Consider the following 22522-nt stretch of genomic DNA (forward strand, 5'->3'; position numbering starts at 1 on the left):
TAGCTCTTAATTTCTCCTGGATCATCTGAAGCTTGGGTCAAGGGCAGTCAGAGCCCACCAGGCTGCATGCAGTTGCAGAAGTTCTAATGTTCTGTCTAATGGTATAGGTGATATACCCTATTACCTGAAAAGATGCCCCCAGTGATAGAGTGACATCATTTGCTTTGACAGGATTTCATAACATGAAACTCTCAAAAATAGAGTTAAAATTCTCACTGGTGGATCAATCAAGTGAGGACAGAATTTTGTAATTTGTGCTGACAAATAGCAAGAACCATTCCAAATTATTGGGAAAATGTACAAGGATGTAATATATCAATTCTCACTGTTAGTCCTGGAGTTGCTTATGCATATTAAGTGGTCAGGCAATGTGTATTGCTAAACATGATAGAGATAGTGATTTGAGTCTCAAGACTTCTTAGAAGTCACTGTAAGAGCGGAGGGAAGGACCGAAGTGATGATTCAGTCATTCAAAGCACTTCGACTTGATACAAGCTTAGAGTCATCAAAGACGATGGAGCCTAATTTGAGGAAATGCCTCCATGAGATCTAGCTATAAGACATTTTCTCAAATAGTGATCAATAGGGGAGGGCCCGGCCCATTGTGGGTGGTGCCACCCAGGCAAGTGGTCCTGGATTCTATAAGAAAGCAGGCTGAGCAAGTCGGAGGAGTAAGCCAGTAAACAGCATCCTTCCATGGCCTCTGCACCAGCTCCTTCCTTCCGGATCCAACCCTGTTTGAGTTCCTGTCCTACTTTAGATGATGAACAGCAATATGGAAGAATATGGAACAGCAATATGAAAGAATAAACCCTTTCCCACTCATGGTGTTTTGTCACAGACGTAGAAACCCTAAGACAATTGGATGATGAAATTAAGGATGACTGGGCTACACAGTGAGACTCTGCCTCAAATTCAGCCTGTATTTTGTTTTCTGAATAATTTAAAAGAGTTTGTCAGAATCCAATCAGAATTTCTGTATGACAATTGGAGTAGTGGCTGTCCCCATTGAGGCCACTTTCACTGTGATGCTTCTTTCTCCATAGCTTCTGTAGTGAATTGGCCTAATGCAGCTTGTATTCCAATGTTAATTGGGCCTGAAGGCTGGTTGTCCCAGAGGTGAGTGTCCACTAAAACTTTAAGTGACCCAGCTTGGGGTTGGAGAGGAACCCCAAGAGGAGAGTGTGGGAAGAGGAAGGAGAAGCCACAGTGGGTTAGGAGTCAAGAGAACGTGGCCCTGAGGGTCGCACAGTTGGAGTTAAGAGCAGTCCAGATGAAACACAGTAGGTAATAACTCGGGGTTATTGATTGGAAAGAAGATTCTAACAGCATAGAGAGTAGTATCTGCCCAGCTCTTGTGTTGTTTAAGACTTAGTGTAAATATAAAGGCTGTGTGTGTCTTCTACTGGGAAACTTAAATAGGTGGGGTAGAGAACTCAGGCCAGGATTTAATATACTCTACAACAGCTTCTGTATGAATCCTGAGGGCAAATGTTCTTGGAACCCTTGATGTAGCTCATGGGCTCATAAATTTGAATACTTGGTCCCCAGACAGTACAACTGTTTGGGAAGGATGAAGAGGTGTGGCCTTGCTGCAGGAGGTGTCACTGGGAGTGGGCTCACCCCATTCCTGGTTAGCTCTCTCTGCCTCGTGGTTATAGATGGGAAGTGAGCTCTCAGCTCCTGCTCCAGCACCATGCCTACTTGGTCTGCTGCCATGCTTCCACCACAATGGTTATGGGCTTTAGCCCTCTGGAACTGTGAGCCCCCAAATTAAACATTTTCTAAGTTGTCTTGGTCATGGTGTTTTGTCATAGCCATAGGAAAGTAACTAAGGCAGCACATTTAAGGACTAAGCTGACATTCTTAGCTATGGTTAATGTCTGCACCACGGCTTGGATGATCACAGGAAGGGAAGGTGGGCCCTTGCTCCCACTGTGCTGTTTATTGCTGGCCCACCCTCCCTCTTCTTTGGCACTCTTCACCAAGATGAGTAGGATCTGTGTGGCTGATGACTGACAACGCTCTCTGTTTTGGAGTAACTTAGAATAGAGAGAGAGAACACAAGAGACAGCAATGTCTCAGATGTTAGTGTTAATATAGTTTATTATGTCTTTAAAAAAATAAGGCCCTCTCTCCAAGAAGCTTAGTTTGCAAGGACAAATGGCAGGTGCACATTGAAAAATAACTGTCTCTAAATCTTTTTTTACTTGCAAAGGTTCAGGTGTAATTAAAAAAAAAATGTCCTTTTAATGAATAATTTCCTAAAAAAAAATCGTACCTTATAGTCTTCAATCAAGTTACAGTTGGAATATATATAAGAAGTGGCTATGCTAGGTCTATTGAGTTTCTTTCTGGAAATGTTATGAGCTAGCCACCGGGGAATATTCAGAGCTTCAGAGTTTTATCAATTATGGCATTATAAATGTCCTCAGTCATGGGCACATAGGTTTTTTCTGCATCATCCATGAAATACAAGGTATCTTTGATGACTGTGGGATTGAAGCCCTCTTCCATCAGGGTCACTTTGCGGTGTTTAAAAGTCCCAGTGATCTCAATGGTATCCTGAAAAAGACCACACAATTTCCATGTTAGCTGTGCTTTCGGGAAGTTAGGGTGCAGGGCGAGGGTGGAGATGGTGGGGTTGACAGCATGCTAGCTTCCTTTCTTCCTGTGAGAGCTGATAAGTATGTAGCCGCACTGCCCATTTGCAGAAGCTCCACACAGGGGCCTATGTGAGAGATTTGTTTTATTTCTTTCAAGTAGAAGTTTTTCAAAGGGATCGAGACCCTTTTGGGGGTTAAATGACCCATTCACAGGGGCCACATATCAGAAAGGCTGCATGCCAGATATTTACTTTGTGATTCATAGCAGTAGCAAAATTACAGCTATGAAGTAGCAATGGAATAATTTTAAGGCTGGGAGTTACCACAACATGAGGAACTTACAGGGTCCCAGCCTTAGGAAGGTTGAGAACCACTGCTTCAGAGCCTTAGACGCCCGTGTGGAGTGAAGAGCTGCCAACAGTGTGCAGACTCTGAGCAAAGAGGCACTGGCAAGGCTTCAGGTGGGGGATCCTGGCTGTGGTGGATGGAGGAGAGGGGTCATTTATACACAGGGAAGTCTGCTTTCCAGTCTGTCTTCTGTTAGGCTAAAGATACCCTTCAATGTCACCAGACATTCATGTTTCTGTCTTTACCACCTGTGTGCAAAGCACATGTCAGCCCTTGATGAGCATCAACAGAAATAGCCCGATACACTCAACACTTCTTGGGATCCTAAGTCTTCAGGGTCACGTCTTCAGGTATGTAATCACAAGGCTCAAAGTCCTCAAAGAGAGGACCGAACAAACTCCAGTGACAGTTTGACAGTTCTGAGTTACTGATGATGCTCAACTAGAATTTCCCCTGTAGAGACTCCCCTTGGGCTGGAGAGAGGGCTCAGCGTTAAGAGCACTGTCTGCTCTTCCAAAGGTCCTGAGTTCAATCAATTCCCAGCAACCACATGGTGGCTCACAACCATTTGTAATAGGATCTGATGCCCTCTTCTGGCATGCAGGTGTACATGCAGATAGAGAACTCATATACATTAAATAAATAAATAAATCTTATTAAACAAGGTCCTGGGTGTTACCCCTAGCACAGAAAACCAAGAAAAGTTAACCAAAACCAGGGGGAGGGAGAGATAATTTCTCTTTGAGTGTCTTTGACAGCTCATCAAACACTGACTTTGTTATTTGCTAAGGCTACGGGTGAATAAATTGGCCTGTCATTACAGGGAGGGAAAGATTTCGATGGATTTCTATTTGCTCTATTTCTGGTGTTTTCCTGTCCTTCCTGAGCTGCGGCACTTCTTCCTGAGCTGTCCTGAGAGGATGGTAATAATCGGGCAACTGTGGTCACCACGGATGATGGGGGGTGCTTCCCTAAGACAGCGCCTGGGAGAGACTGGAACTTGGAAAGTCTCCTCACTTGTATCCTCAGGAACCGAGGCCTTGCGTAACTGGGCAGGTACTCCGCGATGTGCTGAAAGAGTTTCTTTCCATTGAACTCATAGTTTTCTTTCATCTTGATCGAGGCCATCCCGATTCGACCCTCATGACCTGGAAACATGGTGAGAAGCCATTAGCTGGTGATCTCATTCATGAGGCTCTCCAGGTCAAAGAAGTACGGACTGACAACAACCAGCATTATGTCTCTCTTGAATAGTTCCAATTTTTATTTCAAGTGTATGTCCATGTTATTCTACGGTGAATACACTATTACTAAGAATATTAACTAACAATTAAATAATACAGTTAATAATAGTTCGACATTGACTCTTTAATATTTGTCATGACCTATACTCAGAATATTCTCATTTAACCACAGCAAAAACCGTATAAAGAGGCTCAGGGGTTAATTTTAAGGATAAAGAAAATTGAGATTTAAAAGCATTCAACAGTGCGTCCAAGGTCCTACAGCAAGGACCAGGCAGCATCAGAGACTGATGCTGACAAGTAGGCCTCGATTTCTTTGCTTGCAGCTGTCATTCTTCTTAGTGGCCTCTGCAAAGCTATCTGCGTAGGATACTGGTGTGGCTACAGGAAATTTTTATTTGCAAGAAGTCCTCACTCCACTGCTGTGAATAACTGAGCTGGGTTTGTCAATTAGATCACAATATTGGGTCTGTTGTGCTGTGGGTATAAACATTGCCTTTGAAAGTTACTCATTCAGTCAAAGCTCCTAACAGCCTTCTTGCTGTGTGCTTCAGAGGATGAAGACAGGTGCACTGGTGAGCGGGCTGTTGTGTGTCCTTCGTTCATGCCCAGTACTCTCAAGGGAACATACACCACAGAGAAAACTGATCTGCAGCAGGGCTGTTAGTGAAGGTGATTAGGACAATTATTATTGTTTGCTTGGGAGGACAGTGGTAATTAGGTATTAATATATTTTCTACATGATCCAGTAGACCCAGTGGGAGTCCAGGTCCACTTCCCTTAACTACTTAGCTGTAATCAGGAAGAAGGAGCCGTCCTTGGTCACCTGGGCCCCAGTGTTTGAAATCTCTCCCATGGTGATTGTATGTTTACCCAAAAAACAAAAGGACATAAAAAAATGCCTCCTCATTCATTTTCCCTCTGACCTGCAGGAGGAAGGCAGGGTGCCTGACCCTTTTTCTTAAGGGGTCCCTCATACCTGTCTCATGAACCTCAAATATCCCCAGTGAGCTCTTGGAATCATGGTGGGAGCTGGCACAGCAGAAATAATGCCCTAACTGGCTCTTACTCTATGCTCTGACAGTGACAACGCCTGGCCTGGCAGGAGGTGGGCCTGTTAGGACCCAGGCACTGACTCTTAGAGGTTTTCTCTGACTAATTCAACTCCAGGAAGAAGGTTCAGGCTATGAAGATCAGTCCTGATCTATTCTTGGGAGGTGTACTGTCTAACACAGTAGCCACGGCCCACATATGGTTACTAAAACTAAAATCAATTACACTTAAGTGAAAGAAAAGAATTCAAATGTTCAGTTGTCCTACCTATATTTTAAGTACTTAGCAGCCATGCTGTGACTGTTGGCTACTGCCCTAGATATTTTCATCACCACAGAAAGGTTTATTCAGAACTGGAAGTTCTAGAGTATTTAGACCATTCTTGTCTGACACCGCCATGCTTGGTCCCAAACTAGAAGTTCTTCCCTGGTGTAAAAGTGACAACTGAGGCTCATGGTCACTCGGTGCATGGACACCTGAACTAAGAGGGCCTGCTGCATTTCCAGGTTAGGTTAGCTGTCTACTGTGGCTGGAATCCTGGATGGCAGTCAGAACGACTCAGAATCTGAAGCTGGGCAGGACTTCAGAGTTCATCTCTAGCCTGTCTTTCAGGATTCTCAGATGGAAGAGGTCCAGCATCACTTCACATACCTGGCTGGTGGCCACGGGCTCTGAAAAGGAGCACATTTGATGGTTGGCCACACTGGTTAGGGAAGTCTCCAGGCTACCACACTCTTCTTGAGCATTTCAAAGTGTTTCAGTTACATTACAGAGCGACACTGAGCACAGCTGCTCCTTGCTCTAAAGACTGTACAGAACTCTGACACTCTTTTTTTTGTTTTTGTTTTTTTGTTCTACAAAGTGACTGTCAACCCTAGCTCACAGGCTCACTTGGAAGATTCTGGATCCCAAGTTCTAGAAGTTCTGATGCATTAGCTCTGGAATTTACAGATTTTTCCAGGTGACTGCAATATTGGCTACATTTTGATTTTGAGAAATGCTTCAGTGTTTTTCATACTTCAGTGGGACTTTTGTTGATTGTACTTTTTTTTTTTGAGATAGGATTTCACTACACACACACACACACACACACACACACACACACACACACACACACTCCAAGCTAGTCTGGAACTCACTACATGGCTTGGACTGACCTTGAAGTGACTTACACTTTAGTCCTACTGAGTGCTGAGATCACAACTGTGCAACATCATGCTCACATTTTAAAAATTGTGTAAAATATGAAATTCATCATTTTCACACTTCAATGATGTTTAGTATAATCACAATGCTGTCTAATGACCATATATACTAGGCCATTTTCATTGTGTCTAAATCAGCTTTGAATGTTGTATGTAGGTTGTATGTGGGGACCTAGGAATCAAAGCCAGAGCCTGTGAATGCATGCTGGGCAAGGACTCTGCCACTGAGCCACACCCCTAGTGTTTTTAAGAGTCATTAGAGCAGCAGTTCTTAGCCTGTGGATGGTGACCCCTTGGGGGGTGTTGAAAAAAAACCTTTCATGGGGGGTCTCATATCAGGCAGATATCCTACATATCAGACATTTACATCATGATTCATAACTGAAGTAGCAATGAAATAATTTTATGGCTGGGGGTCACTACAACATGAAGAACTACTTTAAAGGGTTTCAACATTAGGAAGGTTGAGAACTGAGTTGCTAGAGGGATTCAGAAGTACAGCTTCCTGGGCCCACCTGTTCATCAGGTCTGGCTGGGTCTCACACTTCAGTGTTAGCAAGTTCTCGGGTATGGCGATGTTGCCTGTCTGAGACTCTGAGGAATACGGGGCTTTCAATCCATGTTTCAGATTTTCTCAGGTACTTAAGAAAAGTTTTAAGGCTTAGCACTTAGAGTCACACTCACTGCTATAAGAGGGGTCTCTGTGAGCCTAGGGTGTCATGGTGGCTGACACCATGACTGGGACACTTGTGTTATAGTAGCTGAGGGTCTGCTGCATTTTTCTCCAAACTGAGGAATATCCTGTACCCTGTCAAAACTCTGTGACCTGAGGCTATGCTTTCTATCCATCACATCATTGTCATTAGATCATAGGGACACAGGTATGAAGGATACCCACCCTGCAGCTGACGGGAATGTAAATCAATCCAGCTACTATGGAAATCTATATGGTGATTTAATGAGGAAAACTAAAAGCAGATCTAACGTGCAACTTAGCTATCCACTCCTGGGACTTACCCAAAGGACTCCAACTCATCACAGAGACATCTGCATATCAGTGAGATTACAGCACAGTTCACAACAGCTAAGTTATAGAAACAACCCAAGTCAATAAGAAAATGTGGTGTTATGTACACAATGGAATATTTTCTAACCACAATGAAGACTGAAGTTAGGTCATTTGTAGAAAGATGAAGAAAACTGGAGATAATTATGCAAAGTGAATTAATTCAGTTTCAAAAGGGCAACTATCATGTATTTTCTCTCATTTGTGGCTCCTGGGTTTTATAGATATATACTAAACCATGCATGCATATATAACCTGGAAATAGAAATCTCGTGGCAGAGGATGAGAAAAGGGAGAATACACTACATATTATTGCATGGATATGAAAAAGATCTTTTACAAAAATAAATATGCAGATGTAGCAAGGTAAACAATTTAAAGTAGTTTCAGGAAGTCCCTGAAACTTACCAGATTCACTAGGCCCTGCCTTGCAAGCAATAAAGACTGCTAAGAGATTCTCTCAGACAAGCCAAATTGCAAAGAAAACTCTCAGACCAGACAAGCTTCCCAGAAGAAGCAAAAACCAGTAGAATCGCCTGGATGAGGTTTAGACCAACCGAAGCACCTGGAAAGGACTCTCTCCAGTCTGCTGAGCTGCCTGCAGGCTGGGCATTATGCTCCAGGTTTGAAGCTCTGTGAGCCGTTACCCATGCTGGGAGGAGCTTTGGTGATGAGCTGTCTTTGAGTCATTTCTGCTCATGTAAGTAACTCTTCACCCATATTTTTGTAAGTAACCCCAATAAAACTTATTGGTTCACCAATGGGACTTTGGTGGCATCTTCACTTTGGCCTGCCACAGGTTCTCTATGTGGGATGAGTAAATGTACATGTTGTGTTTCCTCAGGCAAAGTGTTGTCACACAACCTATGGCACTGTCAATGTGCAGGAAAAGGGGCCATTTGATTTCTACTTTAAATAAAGGGTGAGAATCCCCAAAACTCAGTTTTTGAGACAATAATTGCCTGACATCTTATATCTGGGCATTGACTTGAAGAATTTAATCCTCTCTAATATCTACAATTAAAATGATTAATACTCATGGAAAGCCTAGTATAGTTTGATAAGTATATTTGATATTTATGAAACTAAAGTAAAATAATTCTGACAATTTCAATGGCAAGGCCAGTGTTATCCTAATTTGAGTGACTCATGAAACAGCCAACAGGTGTTGGAGCCATGCTTCTTCCCACTCTGCTGGCGGAGTCAGATCTGTGGACACCTCAGTGTCTCTGTGATGATTCTGAAACTCAGGGTCTGGTCTGGTCTTAGGAACCTGCTCTACAAGAAGAGGCTGAACAAAATTTGCCCCTCCCTAGTTTTTTTTTCTAGAGAGACTGTAAGTGTTCTTACTTGCACCTTCGACTTTAGAAGCAATACAATACTTTGCAGCCCCTAAGCGTTCTAGGTAAGCCAGAGACCTCAAAATTGGGAGACTTCCCTTGCCAAAGAACCCTAATTTAAGCGGCAGCTAAAGCACAGAGGCAGGCCAACATCAGATGCACAAATTACTTTGACAATGGTGCGCAGAGCAGAGAGAAACTCTCTAGCCCCCAGCGGCTGACCCCTCTTCACTGTCTAGGCATCAGGAGAAAGCAACAAACCTTGGCCTGCTGTTACGACTCTGTTCAGTGTCTTCTACATACCTGGCACAGGCACGCCATAAACATTCACTTCTTCAACAAAATCTACCAGTCCTACGATGTCAGCGACTTCCGTGGTAGCTACGTTCTCTCCTTTCCACCTGGGAGAAAAGGCAGGGTTAGCTGAGGCCACGCTTGCTTTCTGGCCAGTTTCTTTCAGATCTCAGTGAGGTGGCTGGTCTTCCCATTCTGGCTCCTAAAACCCTCAACTCACTTGTAGCATTCTGTATAGACATACACAGTAACATGTGGGATCTCAAGCTTGTCACACAAAACATGTGAAATCCAGACTGGCTAAAAAAGTCATTATCAGAAATACATCTCAACTTCTTTTTGCTTTGTTTAGGCTACTCAGGTTTTTTCTTTAATATCTAATTTAATTCAGTGAGTGAACTTCTATTTAGCGAAATTTCATTGTTATATTTCAAGTTGTCTCAATAACAAAGCTTTTAGTTAAAAAATAAAAAAAATTACACTTTTTTTTTTGTTTTTTGTTTTTTCGAGACAGGGTTTCTCTGTGTAGCCCTGGCTGTCCTGGAACTCACTCTGTAGACCAGGCTGGCCTCGAACTCAGAAATCTGCCTGCCTCTGCCTCCCAAGTGCTGGGATTAAAGGCATGCACCACCACTGCCCAGCTAAATTATACTTTTATTACATAGAGATTGTAATGTTAAGGCCAAGCCAGGTACAATTTTTCATTTAATTATGAATTAGAGGATTTACCCTGGTCTACAGAGTGAGTTCCAGGGCAGCCAGGACTATACAGAGAAACCCTGTCTCGAAAAAACAAACAAAAAAAAAAAAGAAAAAAAAGAAAAAAAAGAATTAGAGGATTTATGAAAATACCCTTTAGATCTCTCAAAAGTATGCGTGTATGTGTCTGTGTGTGTTTCTGTGCACAGGCGTGCGTGTGCGTGCACATTCACATTCATGCATGCATGTGTGTATGTTTTATAACGTGTGCATGGAGGCCAGAGGAAAACCTTGAGTGTTTGTCCTCAGGCACTGTCTACTCTTTAAACAAAACAAAACAAAACAAAACAAAACAAAACAAAACAAAACAAAACAGCAAAGCAAAGCAAAGCAAAGCAAAGCAAAGCAAAGCAAAGCAAAGCAAAGCAAAGCAAAGCAAAGCAAAGCAAAACAAAACAACCAAGATCCCTCACTAGCATGAAACTCAACAAGTTGCTGAGGGTGACTGATAGACCAGAAGGCTCAGGGGTCTGTTTCTGCCTCTCCAGGTTTAGATTACAAACATGTGCCATCAAACCCAGCTCTTAAAGTGTGGGATCTGGGGACTGAACTTTGGTCTTTGTGCTTACAAGGCAAAAACTGTATTGGCTATCTCCTCAGCCTCTTGAAGTAATCTCTTAATGAAGGTGGCATAAAATTCCCTGGGCCAGAGAATTTTAAGGATAAAGTAAGCACTGAAGACCATCCAGACATCTCAGAAAAATGAGTGAAAGAATGATTAACATATGGCCACTCCTTTTTTTTCCACACAAAATCTGTTGCTTTTGTAAGCCAATTAAAAAACAAAACTGTAATACAGGCAGCCAGGGCCTTGGTGAGTCTGGGGGCGTGGTTCTCATTTAACTTTGATCTTTAGACTGTAGCCAGCTAAGTTCCATGCTTTCTCGATTTAATCACTCAAGGGTAGTGACCTGTGTCACTCACTGTAGTAGGTCCTTTCTGGGGCATTCCTATATCAGGGAATTCACACAGGAAAGAAGCCTCTGCCATGAACTGGAGGACTGAGAGATATGGTTGGAAACTCAGGTCACCATTTACTAAAAGGACTGCCAAACTTCTGTATGCTAGCCTGGGGGTTTTGTGGAGACTGTGTGATTGGAGATGGAGGACAGGAAGGAGGGGGTAAAGGCTCTGAACCTCTCACCTCCTCAACCAGATCAACATCACATTAATTTGCACTCATTTTAATCCAAAAACAAAAGCTGTCTGATTAGAAATATGTGAAAATTCCTAAAAGTGTCCACTAAATATGCAGGAGACTGAAGGGTAGTTGGGGGAGATGGCTCAGCAGTTCAGAGCACTGACTGCTCTTCCAGAGGTTCTGAGTTCAATTCCCAGCAACCATATGGTGGCTCACAACCATCTGTAATGGGATCTGATGCCCTCTTCTGGTGTGTCTGAAGACAGCTACAGTGTTCTCACATACATTAAATAAATAAATAATAAATAGATTTTTTTTTTTTTAAAGAGCATTTGGGTGGACTTCAGGCTCCAGAAACAAGGAAGAGATACCCTGCCTTTATTTTGATATTTCTGGAGGGGTGGGGGGAAGCAGGCTTCATGGCTCTGTATTTTCTGGGAATATAGGAGTCAAAATGTCACAAAGGGGCAGGAAAAACTGAAGCATCTTGGGGAAGGTGGCATCTGATCCTGACTTAGGACCAGAGCAAAGTGTGTGTATTTGTTTTGGGTTCAATAATTCAGAAGTACCAACCGGAATGTATCTCCAACTCTGTCATGAAAATAGACGAAATTTTCACGATCAATCATGAGGAGATCTCCGCTGTTGAAGTAGACATCTCCTTTCTTAAAAACATCTCTGAGTTTTTTCTTCTCTGTCTGTGTCTTTCCTCCAGCATAGCCGAAAAATGGTGTGAGCTCTGTGATTTTGCAGATCAAGAGTCCAACCTCACCTGAGTCAGAAGAGAGCAAACTGTTATTTTTTTTGTGAAGAGAAAAGCACATCTTATTATTATTTTATCTTAAAATTGATGGCTTATTGAGGGCCCACTGGCAATGAGCTGGCTGTAGGCAGTGCCATTTCTTATCTTGTGTATTTATATATACCATGCTGTGGTTGAAATTGGAAGTGTCTCCCATAGGTTTGTGTGTTTGAATTTGACCCCCAGCTGCTGATACTGTTTTGGAATGCTGTGGACCCTTTCTGAAGTAGAGCCTCACTTCAGGGTTCCACTTCCAGTCCGTGCTCTGCTTTCTCACTGCAATGTGACCGACTTATAGTCCTGTCATTTCACCTTCACCAGCATGAAGGACTTTGTCTTTTCAACCGTGAGCCAGGACAAGCCCTCCCTGCCCTATGACGCTTCTTGTCAGGTGTCTGACCACAGAGGTAAGAAAAGGAAGGGATGCAGATCATGTCTGAGTGCGTGCATATCACAGACACATGGATCCTATTCTGCAGGTCACCCAGTTGTAATTAATTATCTTATTGCTAATCTTTTACTCAATAATGATTTCTACACATGACCACACATAGACAAATGCATAGTGGGTAAAAGCATAAACATAAGGTCCATCTAAGGCTTTGTCGCTGTAGCAGCCTAGACCTCTCCACAAAGTACCTTACAAGCAAGGTGTTCAACTAGTTTAAAAGTCTAATTATATATTAAGGTAAGCTAGTGCCTTCTGTAAGTTTTACAGTTTTTAAGAATACTCAAATAAACATGTTTTCTCTGCTATTTTAAATAAAATTTACCAGCTGGCAATACTATGTTAGTCCTTAAATGTTGCTTAGTCAGGATAATTTCGTGCACAGTTAATTTCGCAGAGTCCATAGTACCTTTGGGGACTTTGATGCAATATCCATTTGCGTCACGGACGGGCTCATCCTTCTCCACGTCATACTTGATCAGCTCATACCTTACAACTTTCTACCGAAATTAAAAATATCATTTGAGCATATCAGCTGAGCTTTTCAGTTTTTATATGTTTACTGTATCACAAAAAGTGCAGAAAGGACACATATCACACATACCTTCAGTGCACAGCATGCGTGGGATTTTGCATCTGTAATTACCACCCAGATCCAGATATAGAACATTTTTCAATTTACTGAGCAAGTTGCCTTCTGCCCACTACAGTGTGGTTAACCACCATTTTGACTTTCATTACCACCAATTAATTTAAAACCCAATAAGGAAGTGTGTGCCTGAATGAAGTGTGTGTCTTATCTGAGTTACTCTGTCTGTGGACATCAGCACACATTGCTGCTCTTCCCTGTGCTGTTGCTGTGAATGGTGCTGGAGACAGAGCCCAGACTTGCACAAGCCGTACAAACACCCCACCTTTGGGCTTTACCTCCAGCCCTACTGACCCACTTTTTATTGACATTCAATTTTCCCTTGTATAAATATACTATACTTATTCTGTTAATGGATATTTTTAATGAGTACTTGAATTATTTCTAATTTTGGTCTATTATAAATAAAACTATTAGGAGCATTCTCTTTTGGTAGACAGATTATAAATTTACAGTCTTATTTAGTCACGCACTAATATGTTACCATCAGACGGCTGGTCCCCTCATCCCCGGGGACACACTAGTCAATATATTTAAGAATCAAAGCAAAAATTACACGGCTCATGATTAAAAAGTTATTAAATGGCTATCACAACTAGGTGTGGTGGTATATACCTATAATCCCAGGTACTTGGTGTGCGTGTGTGTGTGTGTATAGGGATACTGGAATATGGGAAACTTAGAGTTTATTGTGAAATAAAAGTTTGAAAAACTTTTGCTTGTGACTTAGTGGTAAATGCTTGTCTAGTACTTGCAAGGCCTTGGGTTCAATCCCTGTACTACAAAACTAAAACCAAAATTAAAGCACAAATACCCCAACTCTATCTTAATATACATCTTCACAGCATAAGAATGTATACCATCTTAATACTAAACACATTAGTTTTCTGTATTCACAAAACCAGCAAGTACAACAGTAATCAGATATAACTTCCAGCCATGTTTACTGTGCCAACTTCAAATTCAACTTCATTAAAACCAAGTGGTGCTGGCACTCTTGGTCCCAGTACTTGGGAGGCAGAGGCAGGCGTATCTCTGAGTTTGAGGCCACCTTGGTTTACAGAGTGAGTTCTAGGACAGCTAGGGCTACACAGAGAAACCCTGTCTAGAAAAACAAAACAAAAACCCAAGCCACCACCATCAAAAACCAAGTGGCTTTTATGGACAACAAATGTACACTGATTTAATTTATAGGAACATCAAAGATCTTGTAGTTGTCATTAATGTTTCTTTCCACATTAACTACTGGGATATCTGGATTTTTTAAAAAAAATTCTTTTTCCTCCTTTTCCTTTTTAAAGGAGTTTGTTTCATGTAGAAAAGCTGACAAAAAGGACATGAGGACCAATGGACGAAAGGAAAGAGCTAGGCGTGCATATGTACATGTGTAAGAAGAAGTTTAATTGAAAACAAATTTTCATAAAAGTCCTCTTAGAGGTCAACAGTAGCAACGCTGCCCCCTGCTTGTGGTTGGCCTTGATCTCCACAGCTAGGCTAGTTCACACTGGCCTGACACTAACATTCCAGCCTATAGCTGCATGACTCAGTAGAGTTGTCCATGATGGTAGAAATATCTGCTCTGTTCAGGGTGGGGCCGGTAACATGTGCCTACTGAACACTTGCAAGGCAGCTGTTACTGTGAATGACAAACTGAATTCAAAAATTTGCTTTATTGACATTTAAATATTTACACATAGCTAGAGGCTACCTTACTGGACAGCAGAGGCCCAGAGGTCAGGGACTGAGTTGCACAGTGTGAGTTTGGTGCCGTTGTTGGAGAGGGTCCTTGGACTTGGGAATGGCTTGTGCTCCAACTGGAGTATAAGAAATGGAAGGCTTTATGCCCCAGGTTGTTACACAACAGGGATTTTGCAAAAATAACTTAGCAGGTCTTCCCCCCCCATACCCCCCCGTATTAACCCCGAGCTTCCACTAGGCGGTGGACTCAATCTTTCCATTCTATCTCTGTTTCAAGATGTTGAAACTGAGGCCTAAGGAATGTATATAACTTCCCAGGGTGACTCAACTAGCAAGTGGTGTGCTTAGATCTGCCCTTCAGAGTCATAGTATTTAGCATATGGACTACCGTTCTCATTACTTTATTGGTTATTCCCAGGGACAAAGGCTATCTCACAGCTCTGCTGTGTCTGTCTCCAAGTCAGAGATAAGGTAATGCTGACTGCACAGGCCAATGGAGGGCCATTATCCATGGTTATTCTTGGAATGACTGACTACCAAGAGAACAGACTCTTCAAGGTCCCCAGGTCATAAAACAACTGAGAGAAGAAAAAGAAATAAGACACATCTTTCTGGTAAACCCGTGAGGAGAACATGCATATGACCAGAGCATCTCAGTTCTCTGAAGGTCTAGGCTGCTGCTCTTAATCCTAATGGCTTTTTAAAAACACCAGGGCCTTATCTCAGAACAACCGAACCCACAGGCAGGAAGCTGGACACACACACACACACACACACACACACCACACACACACACACCACACACACACCACACACATACACCACACACACATACCATACACACACAAACCAACACACCACACACACACACACACCACACACACACCACACACATACACCACACACACACACACCATACACACACAAACCAACACACCACACACACACACACACACACACACACACACACACGGAATTCCCAGTGTGATTTTCATGCACACCTAAATTAAGGGGAATATCGCATTTCACAGTATATAATCAACTTATGAAAAGGGTAACCTTCAGGTTTTTCTCCCATGCACAAGTATAAATGGAGGAAGGCTTCACAAAGATTTCAAATGCTAAAAGTAACGTAACAAGTTGCTGACCGAGAGATGAACTCAAGGCTATCATCAAATAGAATGGGTGAGTTTCTCTTGCTGATGCTGGCGGGGCATGGTTCTGATGCTGCATCATGATACAGCTGTAAAGGAATTGATTCTGAAAGCCAGCTACACATTTGCTCATCTTTCAGGGTACTTAACTCTTTGTAGGTAGTTTGATCTTCCGACAGCACCGATTTTCCTTGGATAGTTCAAAAATCCGATGTTGCCTTCAGTGGAAGCGTAGAACTCATAAACGTGAATGTCCCCAAATCTCTTGATGAACTCTCTCCACACATCTCCTCGTAAGCCATTTCCCAGTGCGATTTTCACTTTGTGGTCACGGTCATTTGGTTTCTATGGTAACGGGGGGGGGTAGGCAATGTTAACCCTTTGAGAACTTATATTTATGTATTCATTGTATTCAGATTCTATGTGTTTACTTTATGGTGGTAGTTGTCCTTATTTTATTTCATATTTGTGTTGGTTACAAATTCATCTTAGTGTATGCCTTGTCTATCACTCAAAGACACAGTGCCCTCTTTCTGCAACATGACCACCATAGACTGGAATGCTGGTTTAATAATAAAACGTGCATTTTCCACTTTTATTTGAGGCAAGATGAAACAAGCAGACAAACCAGATAATGCCAACATTTAATTCATATCCAGTGTAAAATGCTTATAGTTTTCTAACAGGGCTGGTGAGTGTCCATGCACCCATGGAAAATGGTCAGAAATGGACACATCCTTCTTCCAGTAGGATCCTGGGTGTTTCTGTTGGCAAAGCAAAAGCTTTTATGTGGCAACAAAGAAAACTGGGAGTCCAACTGAGATGGGGCAGAGATGGGGGCACTTCCCATAAATCATTGAAGAGCAGCCGTGTGAGAGGGGTCTGGACCACGTTTACCAGGTATGTCTAGGGTCACCAGGCTTGCTGCAGCTCAGCCAATGCAGTGAACCATCTCGAGAGGATAAGAAGGGAAAGAGAAGGAGTTAGCTGGCTTCTAGCTGCTCAGGTGGTCTGAGAAAGAGAGGCTTTGCCAGAAATGAAAATCAAGAAAGATAAGCTGTTCTGTGTGTAAACACCCAAAGGAGACCTAGAGACATCAGAGGTGATGAGGGGACCATGCTGCTTCCTTCATTTACCTGCAGAGGTGACCCCACCAAAGAGAGTTTTAAGGCAACTTCTCTAGGAGACTGCAGCTTGATGGAAAAGACAGATAAGTAAAAGTAGAACCTTTTATTTGTAAACTGTGCCTTTATTTGAACAGGACGTGGCCTAGGACAGTGTAGATGTGCCAGATAACAAGAACTCTCCTCTCTAAGTGGTAATTTATTTGCTTAGATCATCATGGCTGTGGTACTGCTGGTGGCCCTGCTGCTGCTCCTCCTCCTCTTCCTCCTCTTTCCTCCCCTTCCTTCCTTCTTTTTTTTTAAAAATATTTTTATTGATTTATATGAGTACACTGTAGCTGTCTTCAGACATAGCAGAAGAGGGCATCAGTTTGCATTACAGATGGTTGTGAGCCACCATGTGGTTGCTGGGAATTGAACTCAGGACCTCTGGAAGAACAGCCAGTGCTCTTAACCGCTGAGCCATCTCTCCAGTCCCCTTCCTTCCTTCTTTACATTTCTTTGATACAGAGTCTCACTCTGCAGTCCAGACTGGCCTTCAACTTGTAGCAATTCTTCTGCCTCAGTTTCCTCTAATGTGTAAGCTACCTTGCCCAGGTCTTTCAATCTTTTCATTACTTTCAGAGAAGGAACTTTGGAATATAGCATGTGCTACACACAGACACACAGACACACAGACACACAGACACACAGACACACAGACAGACACACACACACACACACACACACACACACACACACACACACACACGGCGAGGGTGGAGGGAGACTGTGGCAACTAGAAGGAAACTTTGAATTGGTTCCATGGATGGCCTAGAAGCAGCAAGTATAGGTTTGATTTTTAAGTAGCTTGATTGGCCAAAGGACTTAGGTGGTAAAGCTCACTGTGGCCTTCTAGCTAAAGATGTGGGCATACATTGTCACTGAAGAAAATGGGTCCCTTGAGCTGTCTTTCTGTGGAGAATGTACAGAGAGTGGCCAGAGTCTCAAGTCAAAGTAGTTTGAGGGGTTTTGCACCTGTGTACATCCTGGGTGTACTGGCTGCTTAGAAATATAATCTCTTCGTTGGCTCTATAGGCCCACAGGTCACTGTGTTCTCTTTGACAATTACTAAGTACCTGTCAGGCGGTAGACGGTATGCCTGTTTGCTGGGCAGTTCTGGCTTATGTTGGCTGCTGTCCTGGAATGCTGATTATCAATCACTCCCTAATATTACCACTAATTGTAGGGTTCCACAGCCCATAAAAATGTTTTTCTCCTCAGAAAGGACTGTCAGATTTTCAGCCCGTTCTCTTCCTGCTCTCTTCCATGGGAACTCTGAGACTAAAACATTCCAGTATTTGAAAAGTACTTATTCTCACTTAACAACAACCACCTGACCTTGGTGCTCACCCAAGTCTGGGTGACCTTGCTGCACAAGAGCCTTTCCACATGTAAATTCACGACCTTATTAGTTCCATGCGTAGCTCAGTTCTCTTCTCACACATGTCATCCACTTCCTGTCTAACATCCTGCCTCTCTTTCATTAGACGTGTCTTCCCTGGAGACCAAGTATATTTCTGAATCCTCTGGGCCTGTGTTTTGCATGCAGCATAATCCCTGTGTTTAAATAAGCAACCCCCACCAGGGAATGCTCAGCAGCCCATGACTGGGGCATCCACATAAGAGCAGAGTTAAGCGTGCAGATGCCTAGGTGTGTGGGCAGCTGGCCAGCCTCACAGGTGCAGCAAGACACCTGCGGGTGGCAGGTTGCTGGGTGTACAATCACAATGCCATGGGCTCGGTTTTCACAGCACAGCCCAAGGATCTTATTACATTAGCAGAACGGATTAAGGTTTGAAGGTTGGAAATGTTCCTGACACAAATGAGATCTGGGAACTTTTAAGAGGCCCAGTTTTTACTTTTGCCTTTTGCTTGCCAGTAGCTGTATGTGACTCACGCACGCTCTTCCTTCCCTTGAGGACACAGTTCATCTTTACCATCCATACCGCTTCCCTAAGGAATGGACTGTGGGTCACTTTCCTCTATCATTTCTCTACTTTGTCTTCTACATCGGAGCTGAGACGAGACGCACAAATACACCTGGGGCTTAGGTTCCCACCGGGATTTAGTGACTAGTCAAAGGTAAGAGGTCAGGGTGTCCTGGGAAGAATGCAAAGAACCAGAAAATTAAAGTAAGTAGAATATTTTCACCAAGGGCTTGTCTATATGTCAGCCTTTGGCCTGTACTGTCTTACTGAAGTTTCTAAAACACACCAGACAAGACAGATCATAAAGTATCATATATTTCAAATGAAGAAACAGAGCCTTGGAAAGCTTCAGAGAAGAGCCAGGGTCACAAAGATAGCTAAGGAGTTGTCCCAAAAAACAAATACACATACTTTCGGACATCACTCTTTTCAGAGGCAGAGGGATAGGAAGTTCAAGGTCATCCTTGAACTTGCTGGTTTGAGGTCAGATACATCAGGATCTGTCTAAAGAAAAGAAAGAAAGAAAGAAGAAAGGAAGGAGTGAAGGGAAAGAAGAATAAACTGAAACTGAGAGAGAAAAAGAGTATACAGCATAAAAATCAGTACTGAAATGAGTAAATTGAAGAATACTGTATTCATTCCATTTCTCTGCCTCAACCATTTGCCCTTGGCTTACAGCTCTGAGAAAGACACTATAACTCTTGGAGTTTTTCTTATTTCCACCTTTCTAACGTAAATGTTTACATTTTTATCTCTTGATTCATTAAACTTTACTCCCAAGTAGCTTAGATTTCAGGACTGTGCAACAAGGCCCAGTTTGAAAATATTCTTATTGTAAAACAGATTGATAATACAGCTGGGTATAGAATTCAAGATGGGCAATAACTTTTGCTTAGAATTCTGAAGGCATCACACCATTGTTTCCTTGTTTTCAGGGCTGCTGTCAGAATTCAAATGTTCTTAGAGAATGACACCCCACACCCCTCAAATTTTATCCTGTTACCTGCCTCTTGGGTTTTACCTTCCTTGGATCTACCATGTTAGTTCCCTCCCTCCACCTTTCAGATTTCTATGTAGTTCAAGGATGCAATATCTTTTAGCTTTAAAATAACATTTAATTTATTTGATATGTGTGAGTGCTCTGCCTGCATGTATGTGCACCACATGCATTCCTGGTGCCAGAGGAGGATAGAAAAGGGTTTCAGAACTCCTGTAACTCGAGTTATGGAGAGTTGTGAGCCATCATGTGGATGCTGGGTATCAGACTCTGGTCCATAACTACTGACTCATTGATCTAACCTCTCTTAGTTCTTTAGATAACGCAGCTTGTGTACTTTCCTCTCTTGGTGCCCTTTTTTCTGTGCAACTTCTAAGAGGTAAAAGGTCTCCATTATCTTCAAAAATTCCTAAGTCCATGTTCTTAACACCTACTGTGATGTACACAAGGGAGGCTCCACCTGCCTGCTTTATCCAAGAGGCCTTTCTCCTCCCATCAAACCCTCCCTACTACAGCTCCAAACCCTATATAGGTAGGGTCCGTCTCCTACCCCACCCTTCCATGTGAGGCTGTCCAGGCACATTTTGTCATGCCCTCATTTAAGATGAACAGAGGCTTCCTAGGCTACACGCTCTGCCCACTTTCTGCAGTTTGATGGCTTCTTCAACATGATTTTCATGTTCTTCCAGATAACCTGAAGCCACCTTTCTTTGCCTGACTGAAGAATTTCCATGTGCCTGTCACACTCATTGTTTTTTGGCCAACCTTCCTGATTCTCTCCTCTTTTCTTCTTCTGTTTTGCCTCTGTTTACTCTGTACCCTGTGCTGCTGCACACCACTCTGTCCAGTTTCTACCAGAATTCAGGTGGTTCAGGCTGGGAGAGACTGGAGAGGCCACCATGTGTTAAGGGCATGGCAGACATCAATGGAGAAGTAAGCTGAGACCCCGCAGGTCCCCCACTGCTTTGTCTCTCTCAGCTCCTTCCAAATATCTTGACTTTTCCTTGTGGCTCCCAGAAAGCTTCTGGATTCCTCCCTGCCTCTCTCTTTGCTCTCCTTGGTCACTCTCCTGCCCTTGCACCCCAGCAGAGACACAGAATCCCATTGAGAACCATTTACCATTGCTTAGTTCCTAACTAGAAGACTGGAATTCAGCTTTAGCAACATCTTGCACTAATACACACCCCTTTCCTAAAGGAAGGGGCCAAAACGATGTCTCCACCTTAAGGAATGCTGGCTACCCTTACAGAGGAACCAGGTTTGGTTCTCAGCACCCACATGGTGGCTCACAACCATATGTAACTACAGTTCTCCAGGACCCAATTTCCCCTTCTGATCTCTGCTGGCATCAGGCACACATATGATGCACAGACATACATGAAGGCAAAACACACATACACAATACATCTAAAAAGGAAAAAAAATAAATATTTTTTTGAAGGATATTGTTTTTAGGCAACTACATCAACAACATGGGAGTAGTCCAACTTCCCACTGAATACGTGAAGCAGAGCTATCTTTTCATTGTAAATGAATGCTCTGCAGGGCAAGATCCATATTTTACAAGGGAAGATGGGCAGAACAGATACAGAGGATTCAACTATACAAGCATAAATCACCTCAGTCAACAGCTTTGCTTTGGTAATGGCTATCATTTGTTAGACATTTACTAGTGACAGACTTTATGCTTTGTGTCCATAATCTCATTTTGTATTTAAACTCTACGTAAGAGAAAACAGCATTATGTCAGTGTTGGCTGTTGGGAAGCTGACATTTTGAGAGGTTGACTACACTGCTCAAATGGCAGAGTCAGGGTATAGGCCTGCTGGCTCCAGGGTCCTTGCTCTGATGCAATGTTTTGCTAGGAGCCAAATCTAAGCCAGTGACCTGAAGAACCATTCCTGGGGTACCACTGTTCCATGCCCTCTGCTCTACCAGGAAAACTACTGCATGTGGTTAAGAATAGGGAAGCCATAGTAGCTTCCACCTTTCAGTGCTTTCCCTGGAGTCTCCAGTGGCCATGAGAGTGAGGCAGTTCCTGACACAGAATTTGTTTTGTGAGTTTGAGTTTTTACCCAATCTTTTTTTTTTTTTTGAGAAGTTCATACAATGCTTTTATTTTAATCTTTTTTTTTTTTTTGGGTATAGGAGGTATATTCACCTATAGGCACAGGTGACAGTAAAACTTTTCTTAAACCTCTCCCTGAGTGCACAGAATCTGAATCACCTATAATGACCCACGATTCACAAAATCCCTTTATGAGGGGCTTTTTGAGATAACTTGGTTCATTCCTTAGAATGCTTACAAGTAGTCTGCACACAGGTAGCACTCAAGCAACCCAGAGAAGCCGCACCCAGTTCTAGACAAGGGTCCACACACAGATTACACATCATAGCACACAGTATTTTGAAAGTGTAAAATTCATCATTGTTTTCCAGCAATTGAGATAACATTAATTAAAAATAGAAAGGATCCAAATGTGTATGTGTGTACACCAGAAGAGCATAGACATGCCACACAGCATGTGTGTACACCAGAAGAGCATAAACATGCCACACAAGCATGTGTGTACACCAGAAGAGCATAAACATGCCACACAGCATGTGTGTACACCGGAAGAGCA

At 42.8% G+C, this 22522-nt stretch overlaps 1 protein-coding gene across 1 annotated transcript in view; it reads right to left on the minus strand.

The window, feature by feature from the left end:
• Window positions 1–2081: 2081 nt before the first annotated feature.
• Window positions 2082–22522, minus strand: part of Slc27a2 (solute carrier family 27 member 2) — a 37592-nt gene continuing 17151 nt past the window's right edge. The window contains exons 5-10 of the mRNA XM_028754604.1: window positions 15958–16152; window positions 12716–12806; window positions 11630–11828; window positions 9166–9263; window positions 3972–4102; window positions 2082–2565 (exon numbers count right to left, since the gene is read on the minus strand). Of these exons, the coding sequence (XP_028610437.1) occupies window positions 2389–2565; window positions 3972–4102; window positions 9166–9263; window positions 11630–11828; window positions 12716–12806; window positions 15958–16152 (891 nt within the window). The 3' untranslated portion in view covers window positions 2082–2388. The remainder of the gene's footprint in view (window positions 2566–3971; window positions 4103–9165; window positions 9264–11629; window positions 11829–12715; window positions 12807–15957; window positions 16153–22522) is intronic.

Source organism: Grammomys surdaster, unplaced genomic scaffold, assembly GCF_004785775.1.
Source record: "Grammomys surdaster isolate TR1022 unplaced genomic scaffold, NIH_TR_1.0 129, whole genome shotgun sequence".
Classification (NCBI taxonomy): domain Eukaryota; kingdom Metazoa; phylum Chordata; class Mammalia; order Rodentia; family Muridae; genus Grammomys; species Grammomys surdaster.